Source organism: Callithrix jacchus, chromosome 2 (assembly GCF_049354715.1).
Source record: "Callithrix jacchus isolate 240 chromosome 2, calJac240_pri, whole genome shotgun sequence".
NCBI classification, from domain to species: Eukaryota; Metazoa; Chordata; class Mammalia; order Primates; family Cebidae; genus Callithrix; species Callithrix jacchus.
Genome location: NC_133503.1, coordinates 143435788 through 143459359, shown reverse-complemented (window position 1 = coordinate 143459359; position 23572 = coordinate 143435788). Strand labels below are relative to the sequence as shown.

The 23572-nt window shown below is 34.1% G+C and overlaps 1 protein-coding gene across 17 annotated transcripts in view; it reads left to right on the top strand.

Annotated features, from left to right (window-relative positions):
* Window positions 1–23572, top strand: part of ERBIN (erbb2 interacting protein) — a 139576-nt gene that overhangs the window by 111050 nt on the left and 4954 nt on the right. For 3 of the 17 annotated variants that reach the window (XM_078365423.1, XM_035292266.3, XM_035292259.3), the window contains 7 exons: window positions 515–700; window positions 2681–2795; window positions 4467–4650; window positions 7363–8908; window positions 17160–17303; window positions 20399–20518; window positions 23173–23379. In XM_078365423.1, coding sequence (XP_078221549.1) covers window positions 515–700; window positions 2681–2795; window positions 4467–4650; window positions 7363–8908; window positions 17160–17303; window positions 20399–20518; window positions 23173–23379 — 2502 coding nt within the window. Of the gene's footprint in view, window positions 1–514; window positions 701–2680; window positions 2796–4466; window positions 4651–7362; window positions 8909–9365; window positions 9599–9770; window positions 10225–17159; window positions 17304–20398; window positions 20519–23172; window positions 23380–23572 lie in introns of those variants that run through there. The other 14 variants (XM_078365426.1, XM_078365429.1, XM_035292262.3 and 11 more) reach the window with 6 other exon arrangements.

Sequence of the window (23572 nt, the reverse complement as noted above, 5' to 3'; positions counted from 1 at the left end):
TATTTGTCCATTTTATCCCATTCTCTTTTTAAATGTAATTGCAATAATAGACATTTGGCATTTCTTTGGGATATTTCAGAAACTTTCACAAATCCCTGAATGGTATATACTTTTAGGACTTTGCCACATACACACATACTGTATCACAGAAACAAAAGTTTTACCATGTCATTAGAGTTACTATACAGTCCACAATGAGCAGAAAACAGTTTTAACTATTGGAATTAAGTGTGCTGAGCTAAGTAACTCAGTTGTCCACACTTACAAGCCTTGCAGCTTCTAAGAGGAAAGTAACCTTGGCTGAGTTTTACATTTAAATGTGGCTCATGGATCTTTGGGGACCATGTGCTCCCAAAATGAGCATTTTATCTGTTAGTGCCGCAGGTTTCTATGTTTAAAGTTTTCTTGTTTGAGATTTGTCCAGAATTGGAATTTGACAAATTGCTTACAAATTTTTATCTGAACTTTAAAAATATAAAAATTAAAGAATATGAACTCTTTGGCTTTTCCTTAGACCTCAGAAAGTACAACTACAGTAAAAAGCAAAGTTGATGAAAAAGAAAAGTATATGATAGGGAACTCTATACAGAAGATCAGTGAACCTGAAGCTGAGATTAGTCCTGGGAGTTTACCAGTGACTGCAAATATGAAAGCCTCTGAGAACTTGAAGCATATTGTTAACCATGATGATGTTTTTGAGGTATGATATTATGATTATTCTGGAGTAATCATAAGAACGTTTAATTTATATTTTATTGTTGTTGAAAACCTGATATTGATTATAGAAAATATGTTTATGCATTCATCATTGAGGAATTTTATATCTGCAGAAATATCACTCATTTATCACTTTAAACTTAGAATTATTATGCCCTTTGTATTCAGATGTTTGTGCAAATTATATATGAATGGTCTAGTCTACTGTAAAATACATAATTGCTTTTATTTCTGTAACTTGAAAAGACTAATATCCAATTATTTAACTTATTTATGCATTTATCATTGAATGTGAAGGTTTTTTTGGTTGAATGAGATTTTTTCGACGTGGAGTTTGTCTAGTGGATCAATAAAAGCAAGAACTTTTTTTAAAAAACAGCTTTATCGAGATGTAACTCATGTACCATACAAATTACTCATATAAAGTATTCAATTCAGTGGCTTTCAGTATATTTAGTAAATTGTGCAGCCATCACTACAATCACTTTTACAACATGTTTCTTACCCCAGAAAGAAATGCTGTATTCCTTAACTGTTACTCCTCATTCTTTATCCCCTTCATCCTTAGGCAACCAAAAATCTACTTTATATGACTATAAATTTGCCTGTTCTTGACATTTCATTTAAGTGGAATCAAACAATATTTGGTCTTTTGTGCCTGGTTTGTTTCACTTAGCATAATGTGTTCGAGTTTATCTGTGTTATAGCTTATATCAATACAGTGTCCATTTTTATGACCAAATAATATTACATTGTATGTATTCATACCTTGTGCATTCTTCCAATTAATATACATTTGCAGTACTTCCACTTTTTGGCTGTAATGAGTAAGGCTGCAATGAATATTTATGTACAGGTTTTTGTGTGGATATGTGTTTTCATAAATGAAAAATGCACCATTTTATATTCCTTTCATATACTGCTGGTGGTAATGTAAAATGGTGAAGCTGTAACTTTTTAATATGAATATCTGAAGTGGTTCTGACTTATAGCTGTGTTGTTCACTATAGTATATACTAGCTCCAATTGGCTATTTAAGTTAATACATCTTTATCCCTAAAAATTCAAAATGCATTCAGAGCACACCAACTATAACTGTTCCTGGTTATCCTGTGAGCTGTCATTTACAACAGGAATAATTTTTTTTTAAATGATGGTTAATGTCACTTAATACACTATGGTATGCACTGAAGCTAATGTAACATAAGCTGTGAAAAAATTATTAGGTTTATCACAGTGAACTTATGCCTCATTTAGTGTAATTTCTATGTGTAAGGCACTGTGTTTGAAGGTATGGTGACAGAATGAGTAAGTGAATGTAGGGATTTAAATGAATGCCAATAAAGGATAAACTGTGCTGAGTGTATAAGAAAAGTACTAAGTGTTACAGAAATTTAGAAGATTTATGGCTGTTTTAAGGAAAAGGGGGCAAACGCCCCCTCCCCCCCGCCCCCTAGTTCAAACGAACTGTGTTTTGAAAGATTTTAATTCTCAGATACAGGAGAATGGAATGAAATGGAGAAGGAATGATGAGAGCCAAAGAATGGCATGCGGAACATATGGAAAATGACGTTTTATCTTACTGAATAAGTCAGAGGCAATATTATGAAATAAGATCGGCAGAGTAGATTGGGCCCTGATTACAAAGGCTCTTGAAAGCCAAGCTAAGAAGTTTGGACTTCATGTTCTGTAAACATCACATGAATATGTCAGTATAAAGAAGGGAATAGAGAAAACAACATCCTAGTTCTTGGTTAGGATAATGATGCCATGAACAGGATAGAGGTGCCAAGAGTACAAACAGGCTTGGAAGGACTGGTTGGGTTGTGTTTTATTACCATATCTTGAAAAGGTTTAATATGTGTTTGTAATATTTGTTATCCCTTTAAAGTCTTATGACTTAATATTTATTTGAAGAAACAAAAATTTAATTTTTAATCCCCTTCCCTCCCCTTTTGACTAGGAATCTGAAGAACTTTCTTCTGATGAAGAGATGAAAATGGCAGAGATGCGACCACCATTAATTGAAACCTCTATTAACCAGCCAAAAGTCGTAGCACTTAGTAATAACAAAAAAGGTTAGATGTTGAAGGAAAGTACTAAGAAGAGAAAATGCCTGAATAAATTTATAAGTTTTTGGAATAAATTTTATTTAATATTATGTTATTTGAAACATTTTAGAAACAAATTTTTAGAGATGGCTTTCTGAAAGGTTGTTTCCTTCCCTCATATTTTTAGAGAAAGGCTTTGATAGTCTTTTCTTTTCCCTCATGCATATTTACTTACAAAGGCATGGACTTCACAGACAGATAAGCCTAGATTGTAACTTCATTTCTGCCACTTACCTGCTGTGTGATCCTTGAATTACTCAATTTTATCCATGTCCTGATTTGACATACAATGAAGCTAATGAAGAAGTTTGCATCAAATGGGCTAGATAATATATTTTTCAGCACAGTACCTGATGTAGGTGCTCATTATTTTCATTCTGTCGCAAAACTTTTTTTTTTACACTCTATCCAACCTCTGACAGCGATTTTTCATTTAAGAGAATCTCAGACTCTTAGAGATAAAATGGATCTTGAAGGATATCTGTCCATTCCCTCACCCCTCCCCTCCAGCACCTGAGTATCTTTACATCATCTTCCTCAAATGTTTAGCCTTTTGTCTTTATGACATCAGTGATGCTTGTTATCAAGGTGGTCATTAGATAGCTCGGGTTCATAATACTTGTAGTAATGATACCTAGAATTGGTTGAGCACTAATTGCTTCGGTACTATGCTGAATATTTTACGTGTTATTATCTAATTGTCACAGTAGCCCCCATGATAAGGAAGAGGAAAAGGAGTGTATCTAAGAAAGAACTTAACCATCTATTTTAATGATATTTTAAAAGTTAAGAACCCAAAACCTGAATACCTTGAGATCAAAGTTACAGAGTCCCATTTGCTACTGTTAACTGTAAATACAATCCAAACTACTTTATCTGTGCTCCTAAAATCTCAGAACATCAAAGATATTTTTAATTCATATAATCTTTTATGGATATGTCTGTATACACTGTTTCCATGATTTGGCTAGAATTGAGTTAGTTAAAAACATTTTTGGCACTACTTTGAGAAAAATACTACTTTTTATACTACCTGTCTATTAAAGAATATGAACACTTATCTGTTTCTGTTCATATAATTGCTATACACACAACCACCTCACATATTGAGAGTTTACCATTCATAACAAGTCTATGAAATGTTTTTAAAACATTAAGAAATGAAAGAGCTGACCTTTGAAAATTTCTTGATTGGTGATTGTGTGTTTGTGGATTGACGGCTTATTATCAGAGTAGATGGCAAAAAATTCCTTATGTATAAAATAATTTCTTGCCCAGACAAGTTTACAAAGGTTATAATCTATGTTTTTATTATCAGTTTTTAAAATTGTAAATGGGTGAAAAGTATACTTACTGAAATTGACTGTAGAAAACAGTACATAATATCACCTTGTCAGTAACTAAATTGAATTCTTAATAACTCCAACATTGGTTACTTTTAAAAAATGATATCACCATTTAAAAATTCTTTAATCTTTGTAGTAGGACTGACTTTTCAGGGTGCCTCTGATTATCATCAATATAATTTATTACCTCGTATAGAATCAGGACAGTATAATTGCCATTTGTCATCACTGAAAAGCATTTCACAAAATTCTTGGCTAATTTATCATTGATCTTAAATTTGTTTTGTTTCAGATGATACAAAGGAAATAGATTCCTTATCCGATGAAGTTACACACAATAGCAATCAGAATAATAGCAATTGTTCTTCTCCATCTCGGATGTCTGATTCAGTTTCTCTTAATACTGATAGTAGTCAAGACACCTCACTCTGCTCTCCGGTGAAACAAACTCATATTGATATGAATTCCAAAATCAGGTATGTGAGCATCTTTTATGATTTTTCATTTGTACAGTAAGTAGAAGTGGTAAGGCAGGTAACAAATACATAAACATAAAGGATTTCATAAATAAATTTTATAGAAGTGGTTCGAGTAATATGTTTTCTTTCCCCATTTTTATTGCTGATTTTCTATTTACTTTTTATATATTTTCATTCTAAATTAGATTTTTAAATGGGATAGACTAGATTCTCAGTCTCTTGATTAAAAAGTTGAATATTTATATAATTTTTAGGTATGGCAACATAAACAGCATAGTTGAGGTAATTTAAGTTGAAAGGAGCATTTTTATAGTTAGAAATGCAGAATCATTTTGGAGGGCTGTACCTTAGAAGGTTCAAATACTCAGCCAGGCGTGGTGGCTCACGCCTATAATCCCAGCACTTTGGGAGGCCGAGGCGGGTGGATCACGAGGTCAAGAGATTGAGACCATCCTGGTCAACATGGTGAAACCCTGTCTTTACTAAAAATACTAAAATTAGCTGGGCATGGTGGTGCATGCCTGTAGTCCCAGCTACTCAGGAGGCTGAGGCAGGAGAGTTGCTTAAAACCAGGAGGCAGAGGTTGTGGGGAGCCAAGATCACGCCATTGCACTCTAGCCTGGGTAATAAGAGCGAAACTCCATCTCAAAACAAAACAAAACAAAAAAAACAACAACAAAAAAAAGAAAGTTCAAATACTCTTGACTGGTGTTGTGTATTTGACTTAGGCTTCATTTTGTAGGACACACTCACTGAGAGAGAGAGAAATGTTAATTTGTGTAGCCTGGAATTTAGCTGATGTCTAAAACATGTTTTATTGTTTAGGCCCTTGAGAAAGTTGGTTGTGTGTAATGTTGGCTATGGGTTTGAAAGAAAAAAAGAAAAGAAGAAATTTGGTTATCAGAGTAAGGCCCTGCCATTCTACCATCATGTTATCCTATCAGCTAAACTCTGCTTGTTAGAAAGATGGGAGTTGGCTGGGCTGGACGCAGTGGCTCAAACCTGTAATCCCAGCACTTCGGGAGGCTGAAACAGGAGGATGGCTTGAGCCCAGGAGTTTTAGACCAGCCTGGGCAACATGGTGAAACCCCGTCTCTACCAAAAAAAATACAAAACTTAGCCACATGTTGTGGCACATGCCTGTAGAACCAGTTACCTGGGAGGCTGAGGTGGGATGTGGAAGTTGTCGTGAGCCCTGATCATACCACCACACTCCAGCCTGGGTGATAGAATTAGACCTTGTTTCAAAAAAAAAAAAAAAATTGGGGTTGGCTTGATGTGGTGGAACACGTGTAATCCTAGCACTTTGGGAGGCTAAGGTGGGTAGACTGCTTGAGTTCAGGACTTCAAGACCAGCTTAAGCAAATGGTGAAACTATGAATGTATAAAAAAATTAACCAGGTATGTTGGCATGTGCCTGTAGTCCCAGCTACTCAGGAAGCTGAGGTGGGAGGATAATTTGGGCCCGGGATGTTTAGGCTGCAGCAAGCCATGATCAGGCCACTGCACTCCAGCCTGGGTGACAGAATGAGATCCTGTCTCAAAAAAAGAAAGACTGGCGTTACTACTAAACCAAAAGTTTGGTGTATGGAAAATTTTAACAATTATTTATAGTTGTTCTTAAATTTCAGACATATTTAAGTAAAATTTGTTTATTAATGTGTGTTTTTGGAAAAGGGAGATGAATTTTATGCCTGAAAATGAGTTAAGATGTTGTATAGTTATAATCACAGTCATTTTTTTTCTATTCTCTGAATTTGAGGCTATGAGCTCCTGTTTAAAATACTAATTTTTATAACCTCCTAGATGTTATAATATTAATTTGTTGAATAATAAAATTCTATTTATTTATTGTTGGGAAAGTGGTATGGTATTTTCTAAATTCTGCTTTTAATATAATAGAGCCTAAGCAAGAAGTACAGCAACACCTTTTTGTGCTGTATTTCTAGTAATGAAAGTTATCTTTTTTGTAATGGGAAAACCAGTATTAGGGAATTTTTGTGGAAACGTAACTTGAATATGTATACAAGAGGACACAAATATGTTCAATACCACCAGGTAAAAATAAAGTATTTTCTGTAATTTTGGAATGACATATTTAAAAGTATTTGCGAAATACAGCTAGCTACTTAGAAGAGTGATTAGACTTCATTTATCTTTTATGCCTTTTACATATTTTATGTAAAACTTTGGACAATTATTCATTTCTTTGATTTGTACAATTTTCTTACCTATATATTTGAATGTGATAACTATAGTTAACTATGGTTAATTTGGTTAATAATGTAAAGCTTCAAAATTAACTGTAAAATTGTCCTATGCTCATGACTCCTCTATTCATGTTACTAGTTTTCTATTCATATATCTGCCCTCCATCAGGCATTTCGTTTTTTGCACATTCATGAAAAGATGTAGCAAAGATTAATAATTCCACTTTTGTTCATAGTTAAGTCCTTTAAATTATTTTGAGACAGACTGAGTGTATTGATGAAAATTAATTTGGGTATTGTCTATGAATTTTAATTGTATTATTTGTCTCCAACTGAATATAAAGCTATATTAACTATTAAGCTAATATTTTGTAATTATATGATAATAAATGCCTTTTATCAACTTGTCTACCTATACAGTTTAACTATTTATTAATATTCCCTGTTACTAAGAAAACTTGGCTTTATTATGTTTTTCATAAAATTATCTTTATTTTAGGCAAGAAGATGAAAATTTTAACAGCCTTTTACAAAATGGAGATATTTTAAACAATTCAACAGAGGAAAAGTTCAAAGTTCATGATAAAAAAGATTTTAACTTACCTGAATATGATTTGAATATTGAAGAGCAATTAGTTCTAATTGAGAAAAGTGTTGATTCAACACCCACAGCTGATGACACTCACAAATTAGATCACATCAATATGAATCTTAATAAGCTTATAACTAATGATACATTTCAACCAGATATCATGGAAAGATCAAAAACACAGGATATCACGCTTGGAACAGACTTTTTAAGCATTAATTCTAAAGAGGAAACTCAGCACTTGGAAAATGGAAATAGGTATCCTAATCTAGAATCCGTAAATAAGGTAAATGGACACTCTGAGGAAACGTCACAGTCTCCTAATAGAACTGAACCACATGACACTGATTGTTCTGTTGACTTAGGTATTTCCAAAAGCACTGAAGATCTCTCCCCTCAGAAAAGTGGTCCAGCTGGATCTGTTGTGAAATCTCATAGCATAACTAATATGGAAATTGGAGAGCTAAAAATCTATGACATTCATAGTGATAATGGACCTCAGCAGCCAAATACAGCAGTTAAAATGACATCTGCTGTCGATGGAAAAAATATAGTCAGGAGCAAGTCTGCCACATTGTTGTGTGATCAGCCATTGCAGGTATTTATCGGTTCTTCGTCATCTTCTGATTTAATATCAGGAACAAAAGCAATTTTCAAGTTTGATTCAAATCATAATCCCGAAGAGCCAAATACAATAAGAGGCCCCACAATTGGCCCACAATCTACACCTCAATTATATGGTCCTCCACAGTATAATATCCAATATAGTAGCAGTGCTGCAGTCAAAGACACTTTGTGGCACTCCAAACAAAATCCCCAGATAGATCATGCCAGTTTTGCGTCTCAGCGCCTTCCTAGATCAGAGAGTACAGAAAATCAAAGTTATGTTAAACATTCTGCCAATATGAATTTCTCTAATCATAACAATGTGCGAGCTAATACTGCATACCATTTACATCAGAGACTTGGCTCAGCCAGACATGGGGAAATGTGGGCCATCTCACCAAATGACCGACTTATTCCTGCAGTAACTCGAAGTACAATTCAGCGACAAAGTAGTGTGTCCTCCACAGCCTCTGTAAATCTTGGTGATCCAGGTCCTACAAGGCGGGCCCAGATTCCTGAAGGAGATTATTTATCATACAGAGAGTTCCACTCAGTGGGAAGAACTCCTCCAGTGATGCCAGGATCACAGAGACCTCTTTCTGCACGAACATACAGCATTGATGGTCCGAATGCATCAAGGCCTCAGAGTGCTCGACCCTCTGTTAATGAAATACCAGAGAGAACTATGTCAGTTAGTGATTTCAATTATTCACGGACTAGTCCTTCAAAAAGACCAAATGCAAGGGTTGGTTCTGAGCATTCTTTATTAGATCCTCCAGGAAAAAGTAAAGTTCCTCATGATTGGAGAGAACAGGTACTTCGACATATTGAAGCCAAAAAGTTAGAAAAGGTAATTGAACATGAGTTTTTCACTCTTTTCCTTATGAACTTAATTATTTTTCTTAAAAATAATTGGCATTCTTTGTTTTCTAAACAAGATGAAGCAAGGTACTCTGAATTACTGATTATCTCTTTATATTCTAGGTGTTTTTTTTCTGGTACTGGGAATAGAGTTCCAAATTTAAACTCAGCCAGCTCAATTGGGATAATAATGTGTGTTTCTATCCTCTCCTTTGGCCCCACTGTTTCTAACAGAAATGTATTTATTTTATACGCTTATATGTGTATCTCTTTTAGATTGTGCACACATAGTAAATATACATTTGCCTCTGTTTAGCATTCTGACCTTTTCTATTAATAATTGTTGATTATTTAAGTATTATAGGAAAATAGTTTACTATATAGTTACAGAATAACAAAAAAAGTATTGCAAATGTAATTATTTCATTTAATATTTTTTTCCCCAGTCCACAGTATATGAACTAACATTGTCACTGACACAGATGGCTTCTGGCATGGCGTTTATTCTTAACTTTTCTGAATTTCTGCATTTCTGACCTACTTAAATTCAGTTAAGTGTTTCTGTGGCTCTAGAGTGGCTTAGCAATAACTAATGCTCCTGTTCAGTTTATAATTTTATGTGTAGGTACTCATCTGTTGAAAGGAGTTAAAAATGTAAATACAAACACACACATTTATAAATATATATATCCTTGTAAAACCAATATGAGTGCCATAGTCATGTGGCTCGAGTGTACAAGGCATGATCTTTCTTTAAGATTTAACTTTATATTTACTCACTAGATTTTACCCAAGCATTATCTTTCTTTGCTTATTAAATATAAAATGTGTTCTTTTTTTTTTTCTTAAAGACAGAGTCTCGCTCTGTTGCCCAGGCTGGAGTACAGAGGCGTGATCTTGGCTCACAACCACCTCCGCCTCCCAGGTTCAAGCGATTCTCCTGCCTCAGCCTCCTGAGTATCTGGGTCTACAGGTGTACGTCACCACGCCTGGCTATTTTTTGTATTTCTAGTAGAGAGAGGATTTCACTCTGTTGGCCAGGCTCGAACTCCATACCTCGTGATCCGCCTGCCATGGCCTCCCAGAGTGCTGGGATTAAAGGCATGAGCAACTGTGCCTTGACCTAACATGTGTTCTGCAACTTCAATTAGCCATTTAAAAAAAACGTCTTAAATAAAATTTTCAGAAATGGCTAAAATATATGATTTGTATTTCATATAAGTTTACATGAAATGTCAGCCTATAATTTTTCTTTTTAGTGCAATCCTCTCAACTTTAAATAAACTTTAAATTGGTAAACATCCATAAGCATTAGGCTACTTCATTCTCATCTATCCATTTTATTTCAGCTAGTAGTTCTGTACACACTGTTGAGGCTATTTGAACTTGTGTGCTTTTTCTAAAGCATTTAGAAATTTCTTAAGCAGGTGTATTTTATAAATAAATTTCTGGTGATGGTGTGAAACTAGATTTTAGAGATTGAGTTATGATGCCATTTAATGATCTAGAAAAAAATATGTGAACTGTTCCCAGTGGGGTTAAGACAAATGAGTTCAAGAGAGAGTTCTGAAATAGACTTTACAAGAATTTACAACAAGAATTTACTTGTGATTGAATATTTCTATAATCAGAAAGGAAAAGGGATAAAGCTTGAGATTATTGTACCTTGTATTACTGGCTGTTGGGAATGTCTTTAGCTATTACTGGGCATAGAGAGAGATGTAGGAGATTTGTAGGAGATTTGGAAGAAGGGATGAGTTCGCTTTTTATGTTCTGTATAGTTTACATCTTATATGGCTGTTCTACTTCTTTCATGTCTGACAGAGATATACCTGGGTAAATAAGAAGCAAGCAGTAACTATCTCATCATTCAGTGTGCCACTCAGTTGTTTTTAATTGCCTAAAATATTTACGTATTTTTAAATTTGTGGTATAGTTTCTTGAAGAGTATATGGCAGTAGTTTCTCAGTTGTGTCCACTGGTAATTTAGAGGTGTGAATTAGTTGATTGAAACTAAAGAGAAACCTTGTGAGAAAAGAAACAGGTCAAACTGTGCCTGAACACAAATCTGCAGCTGATAACTCCCATTTCCAAGGATATCACACTTTGAAGTTATGAGGGGTGCTTCTTCTCTCATCATATGCGTGCCCAGACACCCACCTTCCAGACTACTAGTTGACTACACTATAGTGTATTCTAGCTCATCTGTTGGGAAGCACTTGTAACAAATACCAAAGTCTATATCCTGCCATTACTGTAGCTCTACTATATTCCTTCTAGGGTATTTTATTCTCCATGTCTTTCTTAAATGGGTGTTGTGTGTGCCTCTTAGTTCTTAAGAAGTATTCATATGTGAGACTGCTTTTACTTAACGTATGTGAAAGTTTTATTTTAAATGGATTCATATGTTTTATAAATCACATTTTTTTTTTTTTGAGACGGAGTTTCACTCTTGTTACCCAGGCTGGAGTGCAATGGCGCAATCTCGGCTCACCGCAACCTCCGCCTCCTGGGTTCAGGCAATTCTGCCTCAGCCTCCCGAGTAGCTGGGATTACAGGCACGCGCCACCGTGCCCAGCTAATTTTTGTATTTTTAGTAGAGATGGGGTTTCAGCATGTTGACCAGGATGGTCTCGATCTCCTGACCTCGTGATCCACCCGCCTCAGCCTCCCAAAGTATAAACTACATTTTTAAAGAATTTAAATTTTTAAATAATTTTTTACTTTTTAAATTTTTTTCAAATATGCAATTAGAGAGACATTTTATATGTCAAAAATATATTACAAATAATACCATAACATTTCAGAATCCTAGCTCTGATGCTCAGTTAGCTACTTGGACCAGTAACTTTGACTTTCCTTATATTGGTTGCTTCATGTGTATATTAGGTGCAATGAAAGGAACTACTAGAATTATTTAAAAACTAAATGGGTTAATACATGCAAAGCACTTAGAATGGTACCTGGCATGTATAACTAATTGCTAAATAAGTATTTGTTGTTATTATCGTCATCATATCACTATCTTTTAAATATAAAAAAATCAGCTGATTAAATTTGTTTAAACAATCAAATCCTTTATTGTGTAGTAGGTTATTTTATGATGGTAAAATAATTGTGTTTTTCTTAATATTTTAAATATAGTTCCTAATTTTAAAATATAAATAGATTTCTTATATCAAAGATTAAGGTCTTTTTAGAAAGTAAAGATAGTCTCTGTATGTTTAGATTGTAAAAATTTGTTTTAAATACCTATTTATCAAGGATGATGATCTTGAATAATATTTCTTTTAATATATTTATCTGTCAAAACAATACCAATAAAATGTCAATAGAGACATTCGTATTTATGCATACATACACACAATAACAAAAATAGAAGTTCCAAAAGAAATTTGATACTTCATGATTTCATTATTAGTCATTATCTCCAGAAAATATAGTTCAGAAAATTATTTCATAATTTAGGAAATAACTGTGGTTCAAAAGATGAAATTTTAATGTATAGCTAGTAATTATATGCGATGAGATTTGGGGACTTTTTGATAAATTTCTAAAATGTTTTCATTTTGAAAGATAAAATGGTGTGACAAATGCAAGAGTAGTCACAGAAGATGGGCTTATTCAAGAAACAGTGCTTTTTGAAAAACAAAATTTTTATAAATAGGATTAAGATTAATAGGTAAAGATAAAAGTTATATCAAGGAGGAGTTCTGAGAGCAGAGAAGAGACAAGGAGTTCAACCTGGTTGAATTAGGGATTTATTTTGAGAATATTTGATAATAAAGTTTGGGCCAGATTATGGATATTAGAAAGTCATAATATGTAACAGTTCAGTTTATTTAGTATTTACAAAGTGCCAGAGCTATCACTGTAAAATTACCTAGCCATACAAATGTTTTTCAGTTCACATGAGTCCTGTGTGATATTTTTATTATCTCATTTTACCATAAGGAAATTTAGGCATAGAATAGTCAAGTAATTTTCCCAGGATGATGTGTGTTATGTAGTGGAGAGGAAACAACCTTAAAGCCTATCAGAAGAATTTCAAGTTGACACAATAAACAATAGAGAGCCACTGTTATTTCATGAGCAGATAGAGTATTTTAGGATCTCTTTGGGAAAAGGGTTCAGGATGAATTGATAAGAAGTAGTTTAGGAAACACTTTCAATAATAAAACAGCCAAATAATAGATACTTGAGCTAGGGTTTCAGTTCTAGTGTTGTGAGTCTGAAAAACACTTGGGTTAAAATTATTTAGTTTTAGGGATTAAATAAGAAAAATATTCAAGAGGTAGCCAAGGTTTCTGATTTGGGATATTTAATCATCAACCTTATTTATTTTATTTATTTTTTAATAGAGACAGGGTCTTGCTATGATGCCCAGGCTAGTCTCAAACTCCTGGCCTCAAGCAATCTTCTCGCCTCAGCCTCCCAAAGTGCTGGGATTACAGATGTGAGCTACCATGCCCTGCCAAATATTTTTTTTTTAAAATATCTGGTAGTTAGGGAAATGAAGTCTTTAAAGCATTGTGGTATAGTATAAAAGTTTGGCAAAAAATTAACTTAGTTGGTTTTGAATGTATTGATTTTGATGTGATGATAATGTGTCCAAGTAATATGGAACACAATCCGATACTACAGTAAGTAATGCAAATTTGAGATACAAACCATGTGATGATGAGTGAATTTTTCTAAGCAGTAATTATGTGGGATAAGAAAAAAGTGTGTTGTTAAGAGATACTGAAAAGATATATTGTTTTAGGTTAGGTAATGTTAAATTGCTAAGATTGCTAGACATGCTTATTATCCCAAAGTACAGTCCATTCCAATTCAGTGATACGTACATACTTAAGATTTCGGTATCTTTCCCCATTCTGCCTACCATTAACTGCTAGAAATTTATTATTTTAAGGCAGGATGGTTTGAATAACTAACTTGTACCTAGATTTTACCTTTGTTCTTCTAGGTCAATGGTTTTCAAACTTTACTATATGGGGTCTATAAATAAAACTGTATATTCTGAGTGGTTTCAGAGATTTTCAAAGATTGATTTTGACCTGTGTGTATGTGTGTTTTACTTTGTATGTGAACCAGCATCATTTATTTATTATCCCATTTTGCAATAAGGAAATTTAGGCACAGAATAATTAAGTAATTTTCCCAGGATGATCTATATGCTCTGTGAAGCAGAGGGAACAACTCTTAAAAGCTGGTCAGAAAAATTTCAAGTTGACTAAAGTGAAGCCACTGTTATTTCCTGTGCAGATATAGTACTTTAGATTATATAATGTTAGATATGGTTCTTTTGAGTTGTCTGAGAGTGGTTTAACATGATTCTACCCCATTCACCTAAAAATAACTTTATTCAATAAGAATAATCCTTAATGAAGCATAATTTGAATAATTTGCCAGTGAAAATTAACTCTTTCTGTAAGTCTATAGTGTGGGGATACTTCTTTTCATATGTTCAAAAAATTCTAATATCATGTAATGTGGTTCTGAAAATTGTCCCTGTTTTATTTATAGAAGCTACTTTGTGCTACATTCATGCTCTTAGGCATTAGATAATGTAGTCAAAATGTATGGGTATTATAAGCATATTGTATGTGCTACATATATATATATATTTACTAATTAACTAGTTTAATAGCAGCAAGATTTAGACTCCAAACTTCAAAGCATTGGTTCAAAGTGGTAGAAGATGATGGAGAATCTCTATTCACTCCTTTACACCCACCATTTTAATTCTGATGGCTAAGTAGACATTTACAGATTTTCCCTGGGGACTTTGGCAATACCTGCCCTACCTCATGAGATAAGTCCCAAAATTAAAAGCTACTTTGCTCAGCTGAGAGTAATAAGGAGGTAATCTGTTGAAGCTTAGGTTTTAGACCTTTTAATAGTCACCCCTCTTATCTCCCACTGCCAAAAACAAAACAAAAAAAAGCAAAACTGTATCTGGAACCCAAAAATAGAAAGTAGATGTCACCTTGAAAAATCTCAAAATTAATTTAATTAAACTAATAAGCAAAATTTGAAAAGGAGTAAGAACTTTTTATTTCAAAGTTGAATGGTTACTATCAGCATTTACTAATACTCTTTATGAGAATTCAGATAATATGATTAACACAACATGGTAAGTGTTACATTAACTTTTTATTATACAACTATCAGTATGTAATGAACAACGTTCAGGACATTATGCCTAGCATTTAATTGAGCTCTGCACAAAGTGTTATGACAGGGAGCAGTTTTATATAGATGTCTGTGTACAAACCTGAATTTAAAGCCAGACCTGTTTTGAGCTTCACCCTTACTTGCTAGTGAAATATTTATCGTAAGTTCATATGTTTGGAGATGACAGAGAAAGCTTTTCTGCAAGATCTGTATATCATTAAAAGGGTTAATCAGGCCACTTGAGTCAATAACACATTAAAGCTCTCTGGATTACAAATGTGTGTGTCTGTTATGTATGTATGTATGAATGATTTTCTTTTTTATTCCAATCAAATGTTTATGAAGCCTCCAAATTGCCTCTGCTAAATCATTATCTTTGTTGAAGTGATTTGGGAAAATGCAGATCTGGGCTATAAGTTCAGCTTTTTATTTAGTCATTACTTAAAATTCACAGAATAATTGGAAGTATACGTGGTAGTTTTATAGATCCTTTCCTTTCTGGAATCCTGTAATGTTTCTTGGTATTGGATGTCAACTTCAAAATTTTGAGAAGGAATATACTTGCTAAGAGTAATACAGAAATGCTTGTTACGATATTTCTGTATTTCTTAATAACAAGTCATGCTCAAAATGTGGTTTCTCCAGTTTGACCATTAAGCCCTCAGTACTCAGGAACATGACTTAAAGCACTCACATGAAAGAACAGCAGTTCAGGAAACTGGGAATAAACAAGTGGAACAGTGGGAATCAGGCAGTGCATTTCAGGCAGTTCTGGGATTAGCAGTTAGGTATTCATATGGACTCAGTTTGTGAGAGGTTTCCATCAATGGCTCTTCAAATTTAAGCAGCAAAGGCCACCAACTCCTAAAATACAGTGATCTTTAATACCAGTTTATTTGAATGGGGAAAATTTGCCACACATTTTCTCATTTTCTTCTTGTAATTGTAGAGCAGCAGGAGCATTTTAAAAGTTAGATCCACCAGCCTGGGCATTGTGGTGAGACCTTGTCTCCACTGAAAAATAAAGTTATCCAAGCATGGTGGTGCACACCCATGGTTCCAGCTACTCAGGAGGCTGAGGCAAGAGAATGGCTTGAGCCCAGGAATTTGAGGCCAGCTTGGGCAACATAGCAAGACCCTTGTCTCTTTAAAAAATAAAATAAAAAAGGGTATATCATAAATTTGTGTATGTTAAAACTATTTTCTATTGCAAGATATTTTTCTAAATGTGGAAGATAATTTTTAGAAATTGAAATGTGGTCAGGCACAGTGGCTCACACCTATAATCCCAGCAATTTAGGAGACTGAGGCAAAAGGATTTCTTAAAGGCAGGAGTTTGAGACCACCCTGGGCAAGTGTAGTGACACTTCGTCTCTACAAAAATAATAATAAGCTGGGTGTGGTGGTGAGGACTTATAGTCCTCCCTACTCAGGAGGCTGAGGCAAGATCATTTGATCCCAGGAGTTTGAGGCTGTAGTGAACCAGGAGCATGCTGTTGTACTCCAGACTGGGAGTCTACCTCTTAAAGAAGAAATTGAAATGGTATTTTTACAAATACATTTTCTGCTGTGGTATGTATATTTAAATGCTCAGCTTAATATGTTAGAATTTTCATAAAGAAATAGAATCTCTAAAAATTCATTTGACTTAAAATTACTGGTTGTTGGTAAAATGTATCTTTAGATAGAGAAATTAGTTTATGTTCTGTGTATGACTTTAGATACACATACATTGCATATGGTGTCAATTCCTATTTTTTTGACATATATAAGATGTGTTAGGAGTAAAGGAAATAGCCTTCTAAAAGCAGTTATGTCTGTATTTTCCTCCTTTGCTTAAACATGTGGTTATATTTACATGTCATTTGTGTATATGTGTATGTTGTCATGTAAATACATGGTAAATGGTTCCAGTTTCTCTCAGTGGCTCTGAAAATTTAGTGTTGCATGATACTTCTCTGGTTTTGGGGTTACTTGTGAATAAGTCTACGTATATAACATGTCTTGTGGATTTTGCATGCTACACTAATCTCTGTTAACTCTGTCCCCTCTTTATTCAGAGCATGCTGTCAAGGTCCTTTAATTCCAATTTTACTGCTGTAAGCAGTTTTCACTATGGCAGCTCTAGGGATCTGCATGGCAGCCAGGGCAGTCTTGCCTTGAGTATTGCAGACGGAAGAGGTTCTGGTGGGCACAGTTTTCGAGTGAGTACCTACATTAGACCAATACTTTTAGCTTGTAGAAGAGAAAACCCAAAATTTTAAGTGTTTTAATGTTTCTGGGTTAGAGCAGAAACCTTGATTTCCTCTGAGTTCTTCCATGGCTTAGTTCTAAATCATTCTTCAAAGCTGATATAGTCATTATCTCTTGAGTTTCTTTGGTCATAAAATAATGATATAGTTAGCTCTTGTTTATGCAAAAAGCAGTGAACAATAGGAATAACTGAGAGATTTTTAAAAACTATCGTTTTTAGTATTTTTCCTTTTAATATTAAAATTTTCTATTCCTAACTAAAGACTTTAAGGCTAAGCTATATGTAGTTCAGAGAGCTGTTAATAGGGAGGAAAAGTTTTAATTCCAGCGATTGAAAATTGACTGAGAAAAAGCACTACCCTGAACTAAGGTTAATCATAATTCACTGAGCATGATTAACTGTGAGGCTGTAGAAATTGTAATAAGTATCAATGAAAAGACAAAACACCAGTCCTTTCTTGCTCACTTTTTACCATATTTCCTTAGTAGTGAAGAAGAAAGATTTATTATTTTAACCAAAATTAAGTGTCGGGGGGGGATAAAAAGGCAGAGAAAGAGAAAGAACAGCTCTGGCATGGCCCTGTTTTAACATTTTTTTCCCATAACAACTTGAAGTGGTAGCATGGTCTCTAAAATGTTTTCATCTTCCCTTCTCCTTCAATTCTGAAAAGACTTTTTTATGTCTAATAACCCTATTTTGTCTCTTCCTCATAGTTTCCATGTGAATTCTTTGCTTACTTCTGGGTTCTTCACTCTTACCTGAGTTGTGGTATCTCCCATTTTAATATATCCCTCGCTTTGCTCTGTGATGTTCTAGATTAGGAGCAATCTCCTGGATTATCTTTGCTCTGGCTGTACCTGACCTATACCCTGTCCTTTGTCACTTGCCACCATGTAATTCCTATGCTATTAGAGTGGCAGCAGTCATGGTGGAATCTCCCAATTTATTTTATGTTATTTGTTTATTTAGAGATGGAGTTTCGTTCTTGTTGCCCAGGCTGGAGTGCAATGGCGCGATCACCGCTCACTGCAACCTCTACTTTCCAAGTTCAAGTGATTCTCCTGCCTCATCCTCCCAAGTAGCTGGGGTTACTGGCACCTGCCACCACACCTGGCTAATTTTTGTATTTTTAGTAGAGGTGGGGTTTCACCACATTGACCACACTGGTCTCGAACTCCTGACCTCAGATGATCTGCCTGCCTCAGTTTCGCAAAGCACTGGGATTACAGGCGTGAGCCACTGTGCCCAGCCAGGAACCACCCAATTTAAAATATGTGAGAGAAGGGTGATAATTATCAGTTCCTCATTCCAGGAGTCCATGGGGGTAAAGATCAGTGGCTTTTATTAACTCAAGGGTAATCTTTACCATTTATCTCACCTGGAACAATCGTATTTTCCAGATCCTTTTATAGTAACATTTTGTGCTTGTTTTGTTTTTTTTTAATTCAGAGCCTTTGAGTCCATTGAATTTTACTTTTTCCTTCATGGTATACTTGTTCTTTAAAAGAGTAGATAAACATACATTCACACTTGACTTTAAATTTTAAGCTAGAGCTAAATTCATTATTATGTATTCTAAAAGCACATCTCAAAAAGGGAGAAGGAAAATAAAAGTATTCATTGCATAAATACACAAAATTAGATCAAAGCACATCTAAAAATTCTAAGCCATGGTTTGAACTAACTGCATATGATAGATCTGTTGGAGATATAATTTCTATGATTAAATTAGAGATCCTTTATATGTGTACTGTAATGTATCATAAAGTAGATTTTAGATTATTTTTTCAATATAATGTAGTTTGCATTTCTTTGTTGCTAGCTGTAAATTGTTTTGAAAGTAACAGTAGTGCTATTTATCACAATCTGTTTTGTCTTCTAAAATGCATCGGGATGTTTAGAACTAAAATTGAACTGAGAAATATATGTGTCTTGCTTCCTGGCATATTTATAATAAGAAATACTCAGAGGCTCTGTGCAGTGGCTCACACCTGTAATCCCAGCACTTTGGGAGGCCAAGGCAGGAGGGTCACTTGAGCCCAGGAATGTGAGATCAGCCTGGGCAATGTTGGGAGACCCTGTCTCTGACCCCTCCAAAAAATGAGAAAATTAGCCAGGCATGTTAACACCACCCCTATGATCCCAGCTACTCAGGAGACTGGGGTGGAAGGATTGCTTGAATTCAGGAGGTCAGGGTTGCAGTGAGCCGTGATCACACCACTGCACTGCAGCCTGGGTGACAGAGTGAGACTCTGTTTTCAAAAAAAGAAAGATTGATTCAGGGATAATGAGATTGAGTCTTTTTTTTCCCTAGTTTGGTAAAGTATAATACAGGGATATTATTTGGCCTATAAAGATATTAATCAGTTAATTGGTTTTAATAGCATTTCTCCAAATCAGTACTTTGGAACTATTGAACCAATATCAGTGTGGCAGAATTAAGCAAAAGCAAATTTATATTAATTTCACACCCTAATCTTATCCCAATAAAGCAAATCTTACAAGACTGTAAGTGTATTGGTTCTGCTCATCATTAAAATTTAGGGGTGAAAAATATACCATGTTTTACTCTTCTGTTAGAAGAACAGCAGTTAATTTTTTTTTTTTTTACCAAAAATCTTTTTATAATGCTCAACACAAGTGTGTTTTAGTTGGTCTTGACATTTGAGACTCTAAACTTTGATTAATTAATAACTACATGTATTGCTCAAAGGTGGCATAAGCTAGGTATTACTGTAAATAAAACTCTAAAAGGAAAAAAGAACAAGCAGAAGAATTTGTCTTCTATGTGTGTGTATTGCACATAAATAGATTAACAATCTATTTTCATATAAGCTTTTCATACATACAAAAAGAAACATCTTGCTGTGTACCTTTGGAAGAAGTGAAAGATACTAATTGATGACAGTGATGATGGCATTGATTTGAGTTTTCATCTTTGCACTATTTGGCAATATTTTGTCCTAATCTCTCAAGTGTCATCATTTTGGTTTCATATCTTAAAGAACATTATTTGTTTACTTTTTATTTCCTGCTCATTTGAAGCATCCCCAGACATCCAGTCCAACAGATCCTTGTCAAGATGGTATATTCATTTCAGGACAGCAGAACTACTCATCAGCCACAGTTAGTCACAAAGATGTTCCTCCAGACAGCTTGACGAAAGTAGGTGCTCAGAGAAAAAAATTTAGTGTCTGTGAGCTTTCTATATTTTGCAACTTTTGGAGTAGAAAGATGTGCTTTAGCTTAAAGTACTTTTTTGAGGGCTTTCCTCCCTTGATTAGTAAGGATTTTAAAAATATCAGAAATACAAAATAGAATTTGACCCTGTCTACTATTTCTCAGTTTATTCCATGGTTTTTCTATGCTGGAGAATTACTTTGTTTTTGCGTTGAAATTTCTATTATATTGTACTACCTATTTATTTTATCATTTGAATCAAGGCTTTTTTGGTATTCCTGATAGTAAAACTATTTGGAGAATTGAAGATGAAGTTGTGTTAAATTCTTCATTTTAGGATCTTTTATTATTACTTAAGTCAAATGTAATCACTTCAAATATACTTAGCAATCATCTTTAAAGATTTTTGTATATGATAGAATAGATGATGGTTGTGTTCTTAGTACTTTTGTTGCAATTATCTATGTATGGCTAGTGCCAGAGAGAGAATTTTTTACTATCCTTTATCAACTATTCTTTCTTATTTTCCTGATTCCATGCCTCTAGTATGACCAGATAGAATTATGAAGCATAGTTATCTATTACATAAAACTTTTCTGTTGCTCTTCAGAATAGCCACCTGATCATCTAATATATAAGTTCATAAGTTTCTATTATTTTACCTTTTTTCCTTTTAATTGAGCTTTGTCATTCAGTATTTTATTTAATTACATACATTTAGTGGTTTAGGGTTACTGAGTTTAATACTTTTTAATTTCCTGAGCCATCTGCTAATTGTAGCTTAATATATTCCATGTGTATGTTTAACAATGATGTAGGCAAGACCAAATATCTGGTGTCATGGAGTCTTAAGGCCAGTAGTAATTATTACCTGGATTTTTCCCAGAGAAAGATACTGAATTTGCATGCAGGAATAAATGGTATAAACATAGACAAAATTGTGGGCTATTTGCGGAATTGTGTGTAAGTAATAAAGCAACAGCACAACCAGTTAATTACTCATGGGCAAACCAGATGCATTAAATCTACAGTGATCAAGTAATAAACAGATTTTTCCCCCAAAAATGTAGGGCTGATATAGCACTTCATTTTTCTTCTCTCTAACCAATATAAGATTTGTCATAGAGTAATATCCTTGTGTCCTATCACAAAATACACATGTGTGTTCCCAGACTTCAGAATTTAATTAAGTTCTCAACAATAACATAGGTTAACAATGAAATAGAATGCCTTGTTTAAAAAGTACAAATCTTCACCAAAGCTAAGCTACTTTGTAACTTTCAGCAAGGTTCACCAAGAAAAGCATGTAGTTCTAAAACTGTTGCCGTATCTTTCTCCAAACTTTTCTACTTTTGGATAATTTAGGGAAATGAACCTCAACTGTTTCCCTCATAGATTTCCCATAATTTCCTTGTTGATGAGATTTTCTTTCTCTTAATAACCAACAAGAAAATTATATATTTTTTCTACACAAAAATCTTTTTATATGCAAATATTAGTAGTATGACTGTAACTCCTTTTTTTGTTTGTTTGTTTGGAGATTGAGTCACGCTCTGTCACCCAGGCTGGAGTGCAGTGGCATGCTCACTGCTCTCACTGCAGCCTCAAACTATTGGGCTCAAGCGTACTTGACCTCCCAAGTAGCTGGGACTACCGGTGTGTACCACCATGCCTAGGTAATTTTTTTTTTTAAGAGATGGGGTCTTGCTGTTTTGCCCAGGTTGATCTTAAACTCCTGGCCAGAAGCAATCCTCCTGTGTAGGCCTCCCAAAGTGCTGGGATTATAGGCATGAACTACTGCACCCCATCTCTTAATTTTAAAGATAGATTCCTCATGGTACCGAAATAAGCTATTAGCCACATTTCTACAAAGCTGATTTTAAGTCAGGTTTATATTCTTAAAAAAAATGAGAGGCATTAAAACAAAGATTTAACAACAACAAACCAATAATTTCAAGTCTTTTGTTTTTGCTTTGTGAAGAATAGCGTAGAATGTCAACATTTAATTTTTGTGGCTGTTAGTCTATGGAATTATTAAGGGATTGTAAAAGTTTCTAACATACATACAAGGAATAAGTCCATTTTCTACTACATAGATAGCTGAATTGACTTGTTAATTTTGGAAAGGAGGGAATAAAAGTAGAAAAGTATATTCAAATTTGGAAAGAATATTACCACAAAATTAGTATTTTCTGAAGAAAAACATCAGCAAATGTACCTTTTGTGTATGTGTGTTTGATTTAGTATGGGAAAAGATACACATCTCATAGATTGGCTTAAATTTTAAAATTTTGACATGCTATGTGCCATTTTATCATTTGGTTACTGTAAGATCTAAGAAAATACAAATACTGCTCACAAAAAAGGAGTAATTTAAAATGTAGATATGATGTACTTCCATTTGAAAGCCTAAAAAAGTGAATTTAACAACAAGCACTCAGGAAACTTTAGAATTAAGACATTAATAGCTTATTTCTTTTAAGGTTTAAAATTACAGAAAAATAGTAAGTGGCATGGTATTGTTTGACTTCTTAGAATGTGAAAACTCTAGTGCTTTTGTGATGTTCCAAGAAGAAATCCAAATATTTGAAATAAGACATTATTATTGGTCATTTTAAGATACTTCATGTTTTTCTTAGATGCCTTTGAGTAATGGACAGATGAGCCAGCCTCTCAGGCCTCAGGCAAATTATAGTCAAATACATCATCCCCCTCAGGCATCTGTGGCAAGGCATCCCTCTAGAGAACAACTAATTGATTATTTGATGCTGAAAGTGGCCCACCAGCCTCCATATACACAGCCCCATTGTTCTCCTAGACAAGGCCATGAACTGGCAAAACAAGAGGTAAGAATAATCAAGACTATTTGAAATATGGGACTAAGCTTTTTATGTATTTTTATAGGTTACTTAATTATTAGCAATAAATCCATATAGAATTTTAACATAGTTATTACCATTTTGTTAAAATTTTACTTTTATGTTAACATTTATAAGGTGTTAAACTTGTAATTTTTATTTGACTTTGTGATCATATAGG